We start from the raw sequence: 17524 nt of genomic DNA, 5'->3' as shown, positions 1-17524 counted from the left end.
TAAGTTAAGGCGATCTTTCATTCTTCTGATTTAATATAACATTGTGTTTATTTTACAGAATTATGGACCCTTTTTATATTGGTTTTTATAGTTCTCTTTCAAAAAACCAGTGAGTATGCAGACAAATTTGCAAAATTCGTTTATATCATAAATTTTAATCAACAAAACTATAACTTTGAAAGATAAAAATGTTAGCACACTTTGAAGGCTATTATATTTGTTTAAAACGTATTTGTTGCATGTTTCATTTTGATATCAAATTACCATTTAATCCATTTTATATTGTTATAATTTAAACAAACTATTATCATAGATTCTGGTACAATCTGCTTGTCGTGTAATAATCTTGCTGAGGGAGAATTATGTACAGGAAATGAAGTATGCAAGAATGACGAGGTTAGTTATAAAAACTTAAAATAACGACACCCTTATCATGTGCACTTTTATTACATAATTACATTCGTGTTATGAAAACATCCCTAACTACTTTGTCATATAAATTAATGTAATTGTTTTGTTATGATATAGGTAGTCTACAATGTCTTAGTGTTTTGTTAAAAATGATGCATTACTTTGCCAGGCAGTTTCCTTGCTTTAGTTTGTATGTAATAAACTTGGTTCAGATCAAACTAAAACAAAATCTTAACAGTTCACAATTTAATTATGTACATTTTACTTTTAAGTTTGAAGGTGATTCGATTCCCTTAGGTTTGACTTTTCTCCTTGATTTGTATATTCTAAATGAATCTGTTGTAACTGAACACCACTTTGTGTTGTTTCATAGTATGATAACTCCTATGCTTTTTTTTATTTCGTTTAAAATGTTAACTACTTTTTAAACTGACAGTAAAATATCTGTATCTCAGACATAGTATGTTCTATATTTCTTGATTTCTTTCGGTGCCTGTGTTCAGAAGGTTACGTTCAACTTGTACATTTTTAAACATTCTTCTCATAAACATATCATCATAATCAGAAGTTAGTCAAGGGCAATGAGTTAAATTCGTAAAAGGATAATATTTGTCTTCTTCGTCTGTATCGTAATTATTAAAAAAAGAAGTTCAGAAGTTGTTGGTAAACATAAATCAGATCGAATACTAAAGGTCTGATACGGAATATTTACTAATTAAAATCTCAAATCAGTTTGTCTACAATTAGTAATTTGCAAAGATCTAATCCGAGTCTGTTAAGATGATTCAGGCTTATGGTACACTTGTAACACCTTAATCTATCGTGATTGTCACTTGTTCGTTACTTTTTGTTTTGTATTCAACTTTTTTTTATAAAAATATTTGAGCTGAACTGTATGTTGACATAGAACTTTCTAATTCAAAGTATTTTTTATCGAAATAAATCTATTGTCTTGTAAAGATAACATTATATTTATATATTGAAGAAAAAACACTGTGCCAAAATCAAACTCATTTTTTCAGGTTTGCTTCATCCAAAAGTACACAACAAACGGCAATGAGAATAGATACGACGTTGGATGTGCGTATCCAGAGGTAACTGTCGACTTTCATTGTTGCTTTGTAATAGAAGAAATAACCCATGTTTGAGATAAAGAAAGCGGAGAACAGTGTTGTACTAATGCGTCATATATTATAAGAATTAAGAAGATGCGGTATGAAGGCCACGAGATCAGAAACCAAATGACGTAGAATATTACAAATAAAAATGTATAGGTCTGCGTACGGCCTTTAATTTTGGATCCTCAATGCTCTTCAACTTTGTACTTGTTTGGCTTTGTAATTATTTTGATATGAGCGTCACTGATGAGTCTTATGTAGACGAAACGCGCGTCTGGCGTACTAATTTATAATCCTGGTACCTTTGATAACTAATTTAATAGTAGGCGTATAAGGATTTTATTATCATGTTTGTGTTCACTGTGTTATATCAGTTTTGTTACGAAAATAAACAATCATGACAGTATTATCTCATTGATGAAATATATATTCATTTTTCAAACTTCGTAGTGTAGGAAGACCTGATGACCAAGGCACATTTAGTTCGAAGCGCTTCATTTTTGAAATTTAAAGACGATCAACGCTTTTTCGACTCCATAAAGTCCAAAAAAATCTAGTCATCTTCAAGAATCTCGTTTGTTTTCGGATAAATTGTTTTGACTTTTACATATTAAGTTCTTGCAGTCACGAATTTTGCATTTAATTGGGAAATCAATCTATTTTGGAAAGCAGATTATTGCGGAAAAGACATCTTATTGAGTTAACATTTTTAATATATTTGTTTGTTTTATATTAATAGTTATGTCAGAAAGATTTAACGGTACACGTTTTTGGTAGACGCAGTGATCATAGTCATGTGTTGTGTCATAAATGTTGTAATAACACAGATGTATGCAATGCTCATCTTTCATGCAATGATAAAATTAGTGGTATGTATGATTTGTTTATTGTATCTTAGATTTAACGATTATACCAGGGCTTCCCGAAATTTATCCGAAACAATTATTGTGATGTATTTCATACCTTGGATTTTTACCAAAAAAAATGAATGAATATAACAAACTTCTTCTTTTAGATAAGGTCCACGTGGTCTTACAAACTACAGGGACCCATTGAACAATAACACACCTAACTGGTATATTTCCTTAGTTGGTGTATATAAGTTTATGCATCAAAGAAATTGTTCAAGTTGAGCTGACGTCAAACAGTTTATAATTTATGAACGTCACCCACAACATATCGCATTAATTATTTTAATAATGCGTTGACTTTTTAGTTTATTTGGAATGTCACAAGTTAAGCATTATTTTATCACGAGATTTAATCGTAGAATGTATGTTTCCAAATTAGTTGTGAATCTTTGTGCATTTGTTTACACCTCTATTAAGTCACGAACAAGTTTTTCGGTGTTTTTCTCTTGTTGATAAGTGTTTCTCGTTCTTTTCTAAAAGGTTAGACGGTTGGTTTTCCTGTTTTGAATAGTTTTACACAGTTAAGTCATTTTTTGGCGTCCTTTATAGCTTGCTGTTCGGAGTGAGCCATGGCTCCGTGTTGAAAATCGTACTTTGACTCATATTAGTTTATATTTTACAAATTATGACTAAGATGGAGAGTTGTCTAATTGATAGTCATACCACATTTTCGTATATCTACTTATACAGTCAAAATGTATTTTAAAATCTGTTGATATTACTCATGTGGCGCTATGTTTCAACATTTAACCTTTTTGATAACAGTTCCAATGCAGAAATGTTTATCATGCAGTGAAATTGAAGATCCTAAAATGTGCAAAAATGAAACAACGTGTGCAAAAGATGAGGTATGATTATATAAAGAATGATTATAAATGATGGCTGTAAAAGACATAGTGACAAATTAAGTGCATATTCAAGAACATGCTGAAGCGATTAAAAGGAAACGCTATGCTGTTTAATTCATAGCTATGGGATAAGGTAATGGTCCATATGAATATATGTCACCGTACCCTAGAACTTCAATCTGAAAGGCGAACCGAATAGATTTGCTTTAATTCTGTAATGCATGGAGGTTATTGGAAAAACGGTTGATACAAAATTAATAGTCTATTGTTTGAGTCACCTGGTGATCTAGTTCACAACCCTTCGAGATTGGAACTATCACTCTAGACCACCGCAGCAATTTAAAAAAGGCTTTTTAATTTGCAATACAAATAAAGATAATTTAATCTTTCATTTCAAAAACAATGGTAACTGCGAAATACGTATTGTAGATATTCTTTCAGGCAACATTTGTTTCATGTTCAATGCGGTTTTTTTTTCTTAAGATTAGCATGTACATATTTATAAATCCATTTTTATAATATAACAGTATCTATTTGTTATAGATTTGCTATCTTCATAAATACACAACTCATACGAAACAACAACTTTTTGATGTTGGTTGTAAGCATTCGTCGGTAAGTATTTAAAGTATCTCATAGACATAGCTTGTTATGAAGTAAACAAATCTGATTTTATGACATTTCACATTTGCTTATAGGTACGAATAAGTTTTTATGTTGTCAAAAGTACGAAATGATTGTTTGCTACACCATAATTGCATACATGTACTATTTAAGTGTTTGTCTCTAAGTAAGTTTGAGACGGCATATCACTGAATAGAACAGAATTCTTTGTAATCTGTTAATTTATCTATTTACTGTGAATTAAAGAACAAAGCCATTGAGTAATATCAATAAAAACAAATGGCATAGCTCTAAATTCAAAATATACATATCCGTCAATCGTTTGTGTTATGACCATCTGAAGGAGGATTTTCATTGAAATATTTGGATTTCTTTTGTCGTTTTTCAATCGCATGCCAAAATAGTGCCATCTTCAAACATATAATGACAGTACCATATTTGTTATCAACACTGAAATATACAGTTGTGGTGAATTTAACTTTGTTACATCACGAACTTACTCAAATGAATACTTGGTCATTCCCGTATGGTCGTGGCCTGTAATCTATAACTTGCGTGAATATATATTTCTCTGTTCGGAATATGATACAAAAAAATGCTTTAATTTGATTGGCCAATAGAGTATTACAAGACGATGTTATGGCATTTCCATTGGCTATTGGTTAGGTCATTGATGACTTTTAAAAGTTAGATGATGCCACATCATCCATCGTAACATACATCTATGTGAATTCTTCAATAAAATAATAAATACATGTCACCAAAAAATCTTCTTTTTGTCAAAAGTTATTACATTCTGAAGCGTACACAAAGTCTTAAACTGTCAGATGTTTAAGTTTGCCATCTGTAAAGGACATATGACGTCATACCTGAATGTACAAAAGACAAAATCAACCTTTCGCGGAATATTTAATTTAACACATTCAGAGTCTTGACAAAAAATGCCATACAAGAAAAAGTTTAACAACTTGTGAAATCTGTATATCTCTCGATATCAACTCTCGTTGTGTAATTTAGATAACAATAATAAAATTGCTGAAGGTTCGTTTAAAGTTAAATTAAAATCAAATAACTCGAGTTGATATAAAGGCACATCCCATTCTGACTCGTCATGAAACCTGTATATAGAATTGTGAATGGAAATGGGGAATGTGTCAAAGAGACAACAACACGATAATAGAAAAGACAGCAGCAGAAGGTCACCAACAGATCTTCAATGTAGCGAGAAATTCCCGCACCCGGAGGCGTTCTACAGCTGGCCCATAAACAAATATATACTAATTCAGTGATAATGAACGCCATACTAATCTCCAAATTGTACATAAGAAACTAAAATTGAAAATAATACAAGACTAACAAAGGCCAGAGGCTCCCGACTTGGGACAGGCGCAAAAATGCGGCGGGGTTAAACATGTTTATGAGATCTCAACCCTCCCCCTATACCTCTAGCCAATGTAGAAAAGTAAACGCATAACAATACGCACATTAAAATTCAGTTCAAGAGAAGTCCGAGTCTGATGTCAGAAGATGTAACCAAAGAAAATAAACAAAATGACAATAATACATAAATAACAACAGACTACTAGCAGTTAACTGACATGCCAGCTCCAGACTTCAATTAAACTGATTGAAAGATTATGATTTCATCATATGCATATCAGGCACAATTCTTCCCGTTAGGGGTTTAGTATACTTATAATATGAATGTGTATCTCATGTGTAATTTCAGCTTTGCACCCAAGGCTATTCAAACATATTAGGTCGTCGTTCGTCTGATGGTGTACATCAAGAATGTGAATCTTGTTGCTCTGGTGCTGTATTTTGTAACCATGACTTGCAGTGTAACCATGTCCCTCGTATGTATTGAATCAAACAAGTTCGTTAACTATTTTTTGAATATTTGTAAGATTTTTAAACGTGATCGTTTACTTGCTTTATGTGGAAGATCATATTTTAAGAAAACGTACGCTTACAAATGTACATTAAATTTAGGAATTCTTTGAAATACGAATGGCTTTCAGTCAGCATTTTCAGAAATGAACATACGATTCTTGAACGATGATTAATACCATTTATTGTATATTAATGGTTGTGATAATTAACATGTACGTTATTGTAGACTATTTTCGATGTCAATAGTAGCAATATTAACCATAAACCAGAATATGTCCATAGTACACGGATGCCCCACTCGCATTTTCTATGTTTAGTGGACCGTGAAATTGGGGTAAAAACTCTAATTTGGCATAGGGAACATGTATACTAAGTTACAAGTTGATTGGACTTCAACTTCATCAAAAACTACCTTGACCATAAACTTTAACCAAAAACTTTAACATGAAACATGCACTATCATTTTCTGCGTTCAATGGTTTGTCCGTGTTAATCCATAATAAATTGATACAATACAATTATAACTTTACAAATTGTGCAATGTGCTCATTTAAGCAAAAACATGCTTAGTTAAGGAATCGATGTATGCATATATATTAATCTATATATGTTATGATGCTGACACAGTCATTTACATAAGGTATATATATTGATATGAAATGTAACTTCATTCCAGTGAAAATAATCAACAATACCTGTTCCACTACAAATGAATGCATCGGAAATTTGGTTTGTCTAAATGGTACATGCAAGTGTCAATCTGAACAATTTTATTGGGGCGTAAAGACTTGTTACAAAAGTAAGTCTAAAGTTGATATGCTCCTAACTATAAGTATTATTGTTTACTGGTTAAAAATCGGAAAAAAGTTACATCACACACTATACTAGCAATATAAAAAAGAAGATGTGGTATGTTTGCCAATAAGACAACTCTCCATAAGAGACCAATTGACACAAAAATTAACATTTATAGGTCACTGTACGGCTTTCAACAATGGGCAAAGCCCATACCGCATAGTCAGCTATAAAAGGCCCAGAAATGACGTTTGTGTATTGGTGAAAATGTATTGATATATCCTTTGTCATGTGCATAATCTCCCAAACATTTAAGAATTACGGGCAGTGAAAAAAAAATAGTTCTAATTTAGTGTTATTCTAGCGGATGATGAAGACCCTGTTATGATTCGTTTTAAATATGATGATAACTACCACAAAATTCTGTCAATGACAAATACTGATGGCAGTTATTTGTATTCAATTAACATATTATTCCAAAATTCATATCTCAATTAAGGAATATAATTATGTTTGAGCTTACTTCAAACTTTTTTTTAAAGAACTACTGGAATGGTTGCTGTTATAAATAGTAGATGAAACATAACCTAATAATCCATAATGAAATATGCTGAATTGTTTTATCACGAGAACAATATTTGAATTTGCTTATTTGAAAATAAATTACAATCACAATACTTGTTTCTGATTATATTTGAAGGACAAAATGTTAGTGAAAGATGCACCAGTGATCACCAATGTAAACAGTCTCTGAGTTGCGAACAAAACATCTGCAAATGTGTAGTAAATAAGTTTTGGAATGGATCTTTGTGTGAACCAAGTATGTGTTTTGCAGGTTATATATTTGCAACCGCGTATGTTTTAATATCATGTTGACATGTGAAAGGATTATCCATATCATTTGGGGTATTCAAATTGATTTCTCGTTATTCTGTGTTTTTGGGTAAACGCAGTGGTGAGTTCCCTGTATGAAATTTGAATCAGGTGTTTAATACGAATTGATATATATGTTATTAATTTTTTGAATAATGGAATATCTTAATATAAGAACTTGTTTTAAAAAATATTCAGTTCATTATAACTATATCAACGACATTTCAGTAAATATATAAAATCTTCATAAAAAGTATGTTTGAATATTTGCATATATTTTAATTATACCCTTTATTTCATACAATACAGAGAAAACGTTTCATTCAACCTGTAGTTCATCCGACGAGTGTCTTGATACCTTGTACTGCAATCATGGATATTGTAAATGTGATGCTAGCGTTGACTATTGGAACGGATCGTCCTGTTTAACAGGTAAATATGTCGATTATAGTTTTGGCAAATACTTAAAAAAAATCTTTCTTTTTGATAGATTTACAAATGACAACACGACTAACAAAAATACTTAAGTAATTACCCTGTAAATTGTGTTTCCTTTTGTAAGGACAACGCTTTCAAATGATGTTTTTTACTCGTTTATTATTTAGAATGCTTTGTTTTGATTATTTCACAGCAGTTCAGCATTCATTTGTACCGATTCGGGTTCTGAACTCAACAGAACCCACGATTTGTTAACAGATGTTTAAAGAAATATAAAGATAGATTCTACCACTGCATCGAATGTAAAACGATATTTATCCACTCGAGACAGTTAAATTTTCAAATATTTAAAATTTAACTGTCGAGAGTGGATAAATATCGTTTTACACGAGATTTAGTGGTGGAATCTGTTTCTCTAATGATTTTCAAACAATACGCAGGCAAACTTATCCCTTCTTTGCGACTGATGTTCTTTCTATGTGACGTCATCAGACATGGTCGCCTTTTTTCATGCCGTCACAATAGGAAATCCAGAGGAAAACAAGAATTCGACGTCATAATCTGATTTTAACCAATGCAGAACTGAGATCAAACGAACCACACGTTGATTAATTTTTTTTATACAATGGGTGCAAATAGGGATAAATTGACGAAGAATTAGAGAAACTGGGTTTATCAACCATACGTATTTAAAAATGTAGATTTTATTATAATTGTTGAATTATAATTGGAATTTGGTGCGATTAAGAATACATTTGAATGTAATTTTAATTTTATTTTCACAATGTTTTAACCATTACATTGGAAATTTATCAACCAGTTTGTCATTTCAGGGAAGTTGTATAACGAATCATGTAGTAATAGTGTAAAATGTCAAGGCACCTTTCGGTGTATTAACAATAAATGCAGCTGTTTATCCTCAGAATATTTGGAAGGATCACAGTGTCTAACAAGTAAATATCTGTTATTTATCCTAATCAAGTTGAAAAATCTGAATTAAATAATAACCAAAGGCCAATAGAAGAGGACTGTATTTCCTATATTTGTTGCCCATTTTCGCTATATTTTTATTTAATATTTTTCTATAATTATATTAGATCTGCTTCTAAAATTCATTTTAAACAAGTCATAGTTCTGTATCGAAACTGTTGAAGGACACATATTCTTAATTCTTGTCTTGGCTTTTTAACTTTTTTGATCTGAGCGTCACTGATGAGTCTTATGTAGACGAAACGCGCGTCTGGCGTATAAAATTATAATCCTGGTACTTTTGATAACTACTTATCTTTTGTCAAATTGGAAAAATTTCAAGGCTTTGTATTTGTATTTAACTCTTTAGACTGACAGGGTTTTATTCAAATTGAACCTAAAAAGTATCATCAGTGTGTAACTCCCGCAGAGAAGTGTACATTTTATATGTGAGTTATATGTAAATACTGGCCCTAGTTACAATACATTTAAGGCTTCTATTATTTTAAGGATAACGCCAATTTTACATTTTATATAACGACATCAGTTTGGTGTTATTATTTTTTTTTGTTGCTCAGCACAATTTCACAGTTTTATTGAGGATGCAGGGTTCTATGTTACTTTTCTCTTGTTAACAGTGTTTAGAAAAGGCACATGAGCCTTAAAATGAAGTCCGATTATCAAATGAATTCATTCTTTTAGAGAATACTTTGAATGAATCATGTGCAGATATTCAAGAATGTCAAGCAACCTTTAGATGAATAAACTACAAATGCACTTCTTTGCCCACGGAAGACTCGGATGGAACACAGTGTCTAACAAGTTCAGATTTGTTATATGTAATGAGTAGTTGTTTATATGAAAAAGTATCGAAGACTAAATTATCATTTAGTATTTGAAAAAATTGTATAACACTCGACAACAAATATATTATATATTTAAAACACGCACATATTCGCCATATAGGTCTACAATCGGCAGTGTTTTGAGGATTTGTTTGATATTGTATTATTTTGAATAAATCTAAAATTATTCAACGGGATATGTCAAGAAGGATTGAAAAGAACGCTCTTATTATTTAAAAAAGAATTGTCAATCTGTTGAATTTTTTTATGATTAAATCTTACATGAGTTTCTAGTTAGAACAGTTTCTATTAAATTGAGCTATAAAATATGGTTTTCATCATATAACAAGAAGCCTCGGAATTTCAGCTGCTTTGCTTTACTCAACCTCGTTATTGTACGCGGGGTATAAGTTCGGTTAAGCGGATATTTCTAGTTAACGTAATTTGTTTTTTTACTTAAAATGACTCATTGTAACTGGTGTAATTAGTAAAGCAGGAACTATGAAGCTGGCAGAAATCAATTTTATAAACAATTTTAGTGTCGTTTGTGTTGCTCCATTCATTTTCTTTTTGATTGTAATTTCATTTTATTTTAAGCAAGTCTATCTTTTTTCGTTGAAACGTACAGTCAAAGAGTCAACTAAATCAAAAACTTCAGAATCAAGAATATATGATGGACACAACCGTGATGCGTAAAGCATTCTTAGGGTATATAATTCTATAAAATGATCCTACGATACCCCCCCGCCCTTTTTCATCAACCAAGATTGCCACCATGGGTAAAAATGGGAAATGCAGTTTCTGGCTTATATTTCTGCAACTCAACCATTTAGAGAACAACTGACATGGGGTAAAACTGTCCTTAATAATTTATGAAAAACGGAAACGTTATTTTCTAATTGAAAATGTGTATCTTCTTTTATAATAAGCCGCAGTTTAGAAACACAGATAAAATTTGGAATACACTTCTTGCAACTTGGCTAATATGGTAATATATCTCCTAGTTAAATTTTAAATATTTGAAAATTTAACTGTCTCGAGTGGATAAATATCGTATTATACGAGATTTGGTGGTGGAATCTGTTTCTCTAATGATTTTCAAACAATACGCAGGCAAACTTATCCCTTCTTTGCGACTGATCTGCAAAAAGATGTGTTCTTTCTATGTGACGTCATCAGGCATGGTCGCCTGTGTTCATGCCGTCACAATAGGAAATTCAGAGGAAAACAAGAATTCGACGTCATAATCTGATTTTAACCAATGAAGAACTGAGATCAAACGAACCACACGTTAATTAATTTATTTTATTATATACTTAGTAGTAAATACAGATAAATTGTATGTGTAATACAATCAATGGCAAGCGTGCTGTATCAGCCACCCGTGATGATATCGATATCAGCACGGTTGCAAAAGCTTTATCACACCTTTAATCTGTATGACGTCACGTCATCGATTGCAAAGCTTTATCAAATACCTAATCTGTATGACGTCATTTCAAAAATCCTTATCTGTATGACGTCATGTCACATAAAAACATCTACTTGAGGTAAATGTATATAATAAAGTGTATATAATATGGCTTTTTCAATATCACACATCGTATCAACCCTCAACCAATATAATCCCTCGAGCAGAGCTCTTGGGATTATATTGGTGTCTCGGGTTGATACGGATGCGATATTTAAAAAGCCGTATGATATTCTCTATTTATACAATGGGTGCAGAAAGGGATAAATTGACGAAGAATTAGAGAAACTGGGTTTATCAACCATACGTATTTAGAAATGTAGATTTTATTGTAATTGTTGAATTATAATTGGAATTTGGTGGGATTAAGAATACATTTGAATGTAATTTTAATTTTATTTTCACAATGTTTTAACCATTACATTGGACATTTATCAACCAGTTTGTCATTTCAGGGAAATTGTTTAACGAATCATGTAGTAATAGTGTAAAATGTCAAGGAACCTTTCGGTGTATAAACAATAAATGCAGCTGTTTATCGTCAGAATATTTGGAAGGATCACAGTGTCTAACAAGTAAATATCTGTTATTTATCCTAATCAAATTGAAAAATCTGAATTAAATAATGACCAAAGGCCAATAGAAGAGGACTGTATTTCCTGTATTTGTTGCCAATTTTCGTCAAATTCTTATTTAATATTTTTCTATAATTATATTAGATCTGCTTATAAGATTCATTTTAAACAAGTCATAGTTCTATATGGAAACTGTTGAAGGACACATATTCTTTATTCTTTTCTTATCTTTTGTCAAATTGGAAAAATTTCAATGCTTTGTATTTGTATTTAACTCTTTAGACTGACAGGGTTTTATTCAAATTGAGCCTAGAAAGTATCATCAGTGTGTAACTCCCGCATAGAAGTGTACATTTTATATGTGAATTATATGTAAATACTGGCCCTAGTTACAATACATTTAAGGCTTCTGTTATTTTAAGGATAACACCAATTTTACATTTTGTATAACGACATCAGTTTGGTGTTATTATTTTTTGTTGCTCAGCACAATTTCACAGTTTTATTGAGGATGCAGGGTTCTATGTTACTTTTTTCTTGTTAACAGTGTTTAGAAAAGGCACATGAGCCTTAAAATGAAGTCCGATTTTCAAATGAATTCATTCTTTTAGAGAAGACTTTGAATGAATCATGTGCAGATATTCAAGAATGTTAAGCAACCATTAGATGAACAAACTACAAATGCACTTCTTTGCCCACGGAAGACTCGGATCGAACACAGTGTCTAACAAGTTCAGATTTGTTATATGTAACGAGTAGTTGTTTATATGAAAAAGTATCGAAGACTAAATTATCATTTAGTATTTGAAAAAATTGTATAACACTCGATATAACTCAATAAACCTACACATGATACATGTACAAGATATAAAAAGTATTTGAAAAAAAATTCCCATCTTTCAATTATTTAACTTTTATTAGCCTAATTGTTTTATAGAGAAGCTAGAATGTGAAGATGTAGAAGGCTCCCATGACGGTGTGTACACTATTTATCCAGGTGGGGGAGATATGGCTGTGACTGTATATTGCATCATGCGTCAGGCAAAAAAATGGACTGTAAGTGTTTATACAACCGGTCATAAAGTGATGGTTTTTATACTGCAATAAAGTCTTCCTAATCTACTAGTGTGTTAGTCATATTCTGGTATGTTCGTCTGTACAAGTACAATATATATACACCTGAAAATAAGAGGAAAAGTTAGAAATACATTGTTTGTCTAAAATGGGTAAAAACACTGAAAAGGATCGAACATAAATCGACGAAAAGGAAACAACATCATATGGGTAGTCATAAAAAAGATCGACGACTGATTTTTTTGTATTCAACGCATTCCCAACTCTTAAGGCTAACACAATTCTGAATTTATATTCTTGTATAAAATACATCAAATAAAACAAGAAGCTTTATCTTAATTTATATCAATTTAAAAAAAAATACCTGTGACGTTACTTTTAGTGGCGTTGATCCATTCGTGTAACAGAGACACACTTCGTAATTCTATTAAGCTGTTTTTGTGTATACTGTCTTAAATTATTCTTTTTCATTCTGTGGTTAACATGTCGAAAAGAACTAATACATTATTTATTTATGTATTAATCTGTCTTTGGTGTTTTTGCATTTATTTGTACCCTTTTCCCGTCTGTATTAATGATGTCATTTTAGCGGTATATTTAACATTGCCATAACGCCCGGATGTTTGGCTAGCCACAAAACCAGGTTCAACCCACCATTTTTTTTTCTTACAAGGTCCTGTACCAAGTCAGGAATACTGCAACAAAGGTTTCTCTTTTATGTTATGAAATTGTTATTTAGTTCCTTCAAACGTATTTAAAATATATGAGAATAAAATTAACCATGTTTTAGGTGATACAGAGACGTGTTAACGGTTCTGTTGATTTCTATCGGACCTGGCATGAATATAAAAAAGGATTTGGTTCCGTATACGGAGAATATTGGCTAGGTAAAATATTTCAAATTAAGACAAGATTTCAGTCATACTAGTAAACGGAATCATTTTTGAAGCGTTTTGTCCCCGAGGGTATCTCCAGCCCAGGAGTCAACGCTTTGGCGTTGACATGAATATTAATAATGTGGTCATTTTTATAAATTTCCTGTTTACATAACTTTGAATTTTTTCGAAAAACTTAAGGATTTTCTTTCCTAGGCATAGATTACCTTAGCCGTATTTGGCAAAACTTTTTGGAATTTTGGATCCTCAATGTTCTTCAACTTTGTACTTGTTCGGCTTTATAAATATTTTGATATGAACGTCACTGATGAGTCTTGTGTAGACGAAACGAGCGTTTGGCGTACTAAATTATAACTATTTGCCTTTCAGTAAAGAAAGGATAAGATTTCATCAATAGACACTTGCATCTCTTGTTTCATCGATTATTAAAACATATTTAACGTACGATGATACTTGTTTTAATATTTATAATCTTTCAACTATGAAACAGTTGAAATAAAAGTTTGTTATCTTAACTTAAAAAAGTATTTTTTTGTATTAACACAAAATGGTCCTTTTTGTTTGTTTAGGTAATGATAATATTAACATTATTTCGACGAATGGATTTCACGAATTGAGTATTTACATGGAACAATCAAATCTTCATCGAATGGCAAATTATTCTAATTTCATCGTCGACAATGAAAGAAATAAGTACCGATTAACAGTTACAGGATATAGTGGAGATGCAGGTGAGGTAACATTTATGAGTATTGTCAAGCTGCATAAAGTCTTTGGGAAAATCAATGGTGAACACTTCACCAAAGACCAACGACCGTAGGACATAGGTCTCCGCAACGGCTTAACCAATAGAAAACACATACTTCATAATACGATACTTTATAAAATTCAGCAGTTTGACAATATGTGAAACTAATTTACAGAACGAATCAACAGGGGTAAATATCATCGAAGAAAAACATTTTACTGCACTATATCAGTATTTCGTTAATAAATCGATTTTCCTTTACCATTATGTGTACGGCCAAATTATTTTGAAATCTCAAACCTATGGACCGTTTTTCAATTTTTCATATTTTTACAGTTGCCATGTCAACGGCGGCCATTTATGAAAATCAACGTTCAAAAGACTCATGTTTACTTACCAGTCAACAATTATTTTAATTTTCCTAATGTTTTGACCATTTTGAATTTTTTGACATTTTTGCTGTTTCATGGTAAAAGTCACTATTTCCAAAATTCTCAAAGCAGACATCTCATTGACTTTGTTGTAATACTTTTTTTTTTATGAAATTCAGATTTAATGCATTTTCCCATAGGGTCAACATAAAACTTTGTCCAAGTTTTTTAACGTGCAACATAAGAAAAAAACTACAAAAATCAGTTGAAAAGGTTTTACTCATCAGATGGATACAAATAGAAATACATCTACCAAAACAAAGAGCGGACGTGGAAGGGTACTTATACATCCGAAAAAAAAAACCAAAAAGACAAATTTAAGAGTACGTAGTAGTTGCTGACAGCTAGTTCAAAACCAATGCCAACAAATGAAAAATCATGTATCCAAGACAAATTATAACCCTTATCATTCTGTATTGGCGGAAGACTAACCAAACGAATGTCGTAACAATAAGTAAGAAGATATCAAAATGTGAAAAAAGGAAAAACACAAAAATACCGAACTCCGAGGAAAATTCGAAAACGAGTCTCTAATCAAATGGCAAAATCAAAAGCTCAAACACATCACACGAATGAATAACAACTGTCATATTCCTGACTTGGTACATGCATGCATTTTCTTATGAGGATAATGGTGGATTAAACCCTATATACTAATGGTTTATGTCCAGCTTAACCTTTCACTTGTATGAAAGTTGCTTCAAATCCTATAATATTGACAACCATGTGTAAAAAAACAAGAGATAATAGGTAAAGATGTCAAAATAGGGGTACAACAGTCAAAATTGTGTTATAATCTTAATCACTATAAAAAAACAAACAAATGTGTAACAAAGAAACACAAAAGGGCTATAGCCAAAGCAAATAAGCAAAAATGAAAACAAAATACCAAAAAATTACCACAACACAATAACACAATGGCATAATAACAGGATGTCCAAGTACCGATTCACGTCAAATGGATATTACAAAAATACATTAAAAAGTAAAAGTACTATTCAAAAAGACAAATTAAAGAATTATATAACACGTGTTTGACCCATATAATTTCCTTTGTCTGATCCATTTCCGTGTAATTGTAATTTTAGTGTGTGTGAAGTGTTTGTGTGACAGGTTGACTTGCATTCTATTTTATTATCTGATGATCATAGGTGACAGCATGAATCCAGTTGATGATAGAGAAAAATCTAACGGACAGCCATTCACAACCAAAGATCGGGACAACGATGATAATAGTAACAACTGTGCAGTCTCACACAGAAGTGCCTGGTGGTATGCCAATTGTTTTGGGTCTGAGCTCAATAGGCCTTACAGTGGTAGTGCAGGGACAATGTACTGGGTTACATGGAGAAGTGATATATCAAAGAGCATTGTGATGATACGACGAAAATCTTGATTAACAAAAAGATATTAACATACATATTACTAAGTAAATTACAAGTTTGATTAGCACAATGATTTCTTTCTCTCTAGTTATGTAACTTTACCTTCTCTGTGAAATAATTTTTTGTTTAATATATTGAATGTGTTTTATAGCTTGTTTACATGGATCCTTGCCATGTTTGGTAGTAATGTTATTTCCTTTATTAACCAACTAAGTGCATTATTGCCAAAAGTGACTGTTTATTAAAAATTACATATTTTCTGTAATGGCCCTGTTTTTTTCTGTAAAGGCCCTGTTTTTCTTTAATGGCCCTGTTTTTTCTGTAATGGCCCTGTTTTTCTATAATGGCCCTGTTTTTTCTGTAATGGCCCTGTTTTTCTGTAATGGCCCTGTATTAATGCCCAGTTTGTCTGTATTAAGCCCTGTTAGGGTTTTTAATAAACTAAGTTAATAAAACTAAGTTGTAAGGAGTATAATACCTTTATATGGTTCTTTAATTTAGTAACCAGCAACCAACATTAAAGAACCATATAAAGGGATCACTGTTCATCCTGTTTTTAACACATATATCTTTCAACTTAATATCTTGGATTTTTGGTATATTTAAAGCTTTATCATGGTGAAGTTCAAATTATATTGTTCAAATAAACTGTCATTAAAAGAATAAGACAGTACATCAAGTTAGCAGCAACACATTCACTTTTGTTCAGTTGGTTAATAAATGTATTAAGAAATGGGTGTTTTTATAATGGCCCTGTTATATGTCCTCGGTCAGTGATAATGGCCTCGGATGTCTGTAATAGCCCTCGGCATAGCCTCGGGCCATTACAGACTTCCTTGACCATTATTACAGACCTTGGACATATAACAGGGCCATTATAAAAACACCCATTCATTAATACTATAATACAATCCTTGTAAGCTAAAGTGTATTCTCTATTCCTTAAAACACTGAATTATTTAGTTATTAACATTTCTCTTGTTATTTGAATCAATAAAATGCAAGACGCATTGAAGGTTAACAAACCATGTTTTTGTCGTTTTGGATGCGTTTTAGAAGATATACGTGTTAAATAGAAATACCTTCATTCATAACGTAGCCTTAATTATTGGTCCATGTGATCGAGGTCAGGCGTACTTGTCTGATGGCATTGTAAACCTTGCAAGAATCCCATATTCCAACATAGTTATCATACAACTAATAAAAAGTAACAAATTCG

General features: G+C 31.6%; 1 protein-coding gene across 1 annotated transcript; it reads left to right on the top strand.

The window, feature by feature from the left end:
- Positions 1–55: 55 nt before the first annotated feature.
- Positions 56–17244, top strand: LOC143052132 (uncharacterized). Its single transcript, XM_076225095.1, has 15 exons — positions 56–109; positions 314–396; positions 1434–1505; positions 2269–2398; positions 3206–3288; positions 3832–3903; positions 5642–5768; positions 7301–7420; positions 7783–7905; positions 8745–8864; positions 11652–11771; positions 12709–12827; positions 13636–13732; positions 14311–14472; positions 16072–17244. Exons 5-15 carry the CDS (start codon positions 3211–3213, stop codon positions 16314–16316), a joined length of 1383 nt encoding a protein of 460 aa, XP_076081210.1. The 5' UTR covers positions 56–109; positions 314–396; positions 1434–1505; positions 2269–2398; positions 3206–3210; the 3' UTR covers positions 16317–17244.
- Positions 17245–17524: the final 280 nt, after the last annotated feature.

This window comes from Mytilus galloprovincialis, chromosome 11 (genome assembly GCF_965363235.1).
Source record: "Mytilus galloprovincialis chromosome 11, xbMytGall1.hap1.1, whole genome shotgun sequence".
NCBI lineage: Eukaryota > Metazoa > Mollusca > Bivalvia > Mytilida > Mytilidae > Mytilus > Mytilus galloprovincialis.
The sequence above is the reverse complement of the archived record's forward strand: the minus strand, read 5'-3'. Positions and strand labels throughout refer to the sequence as shown.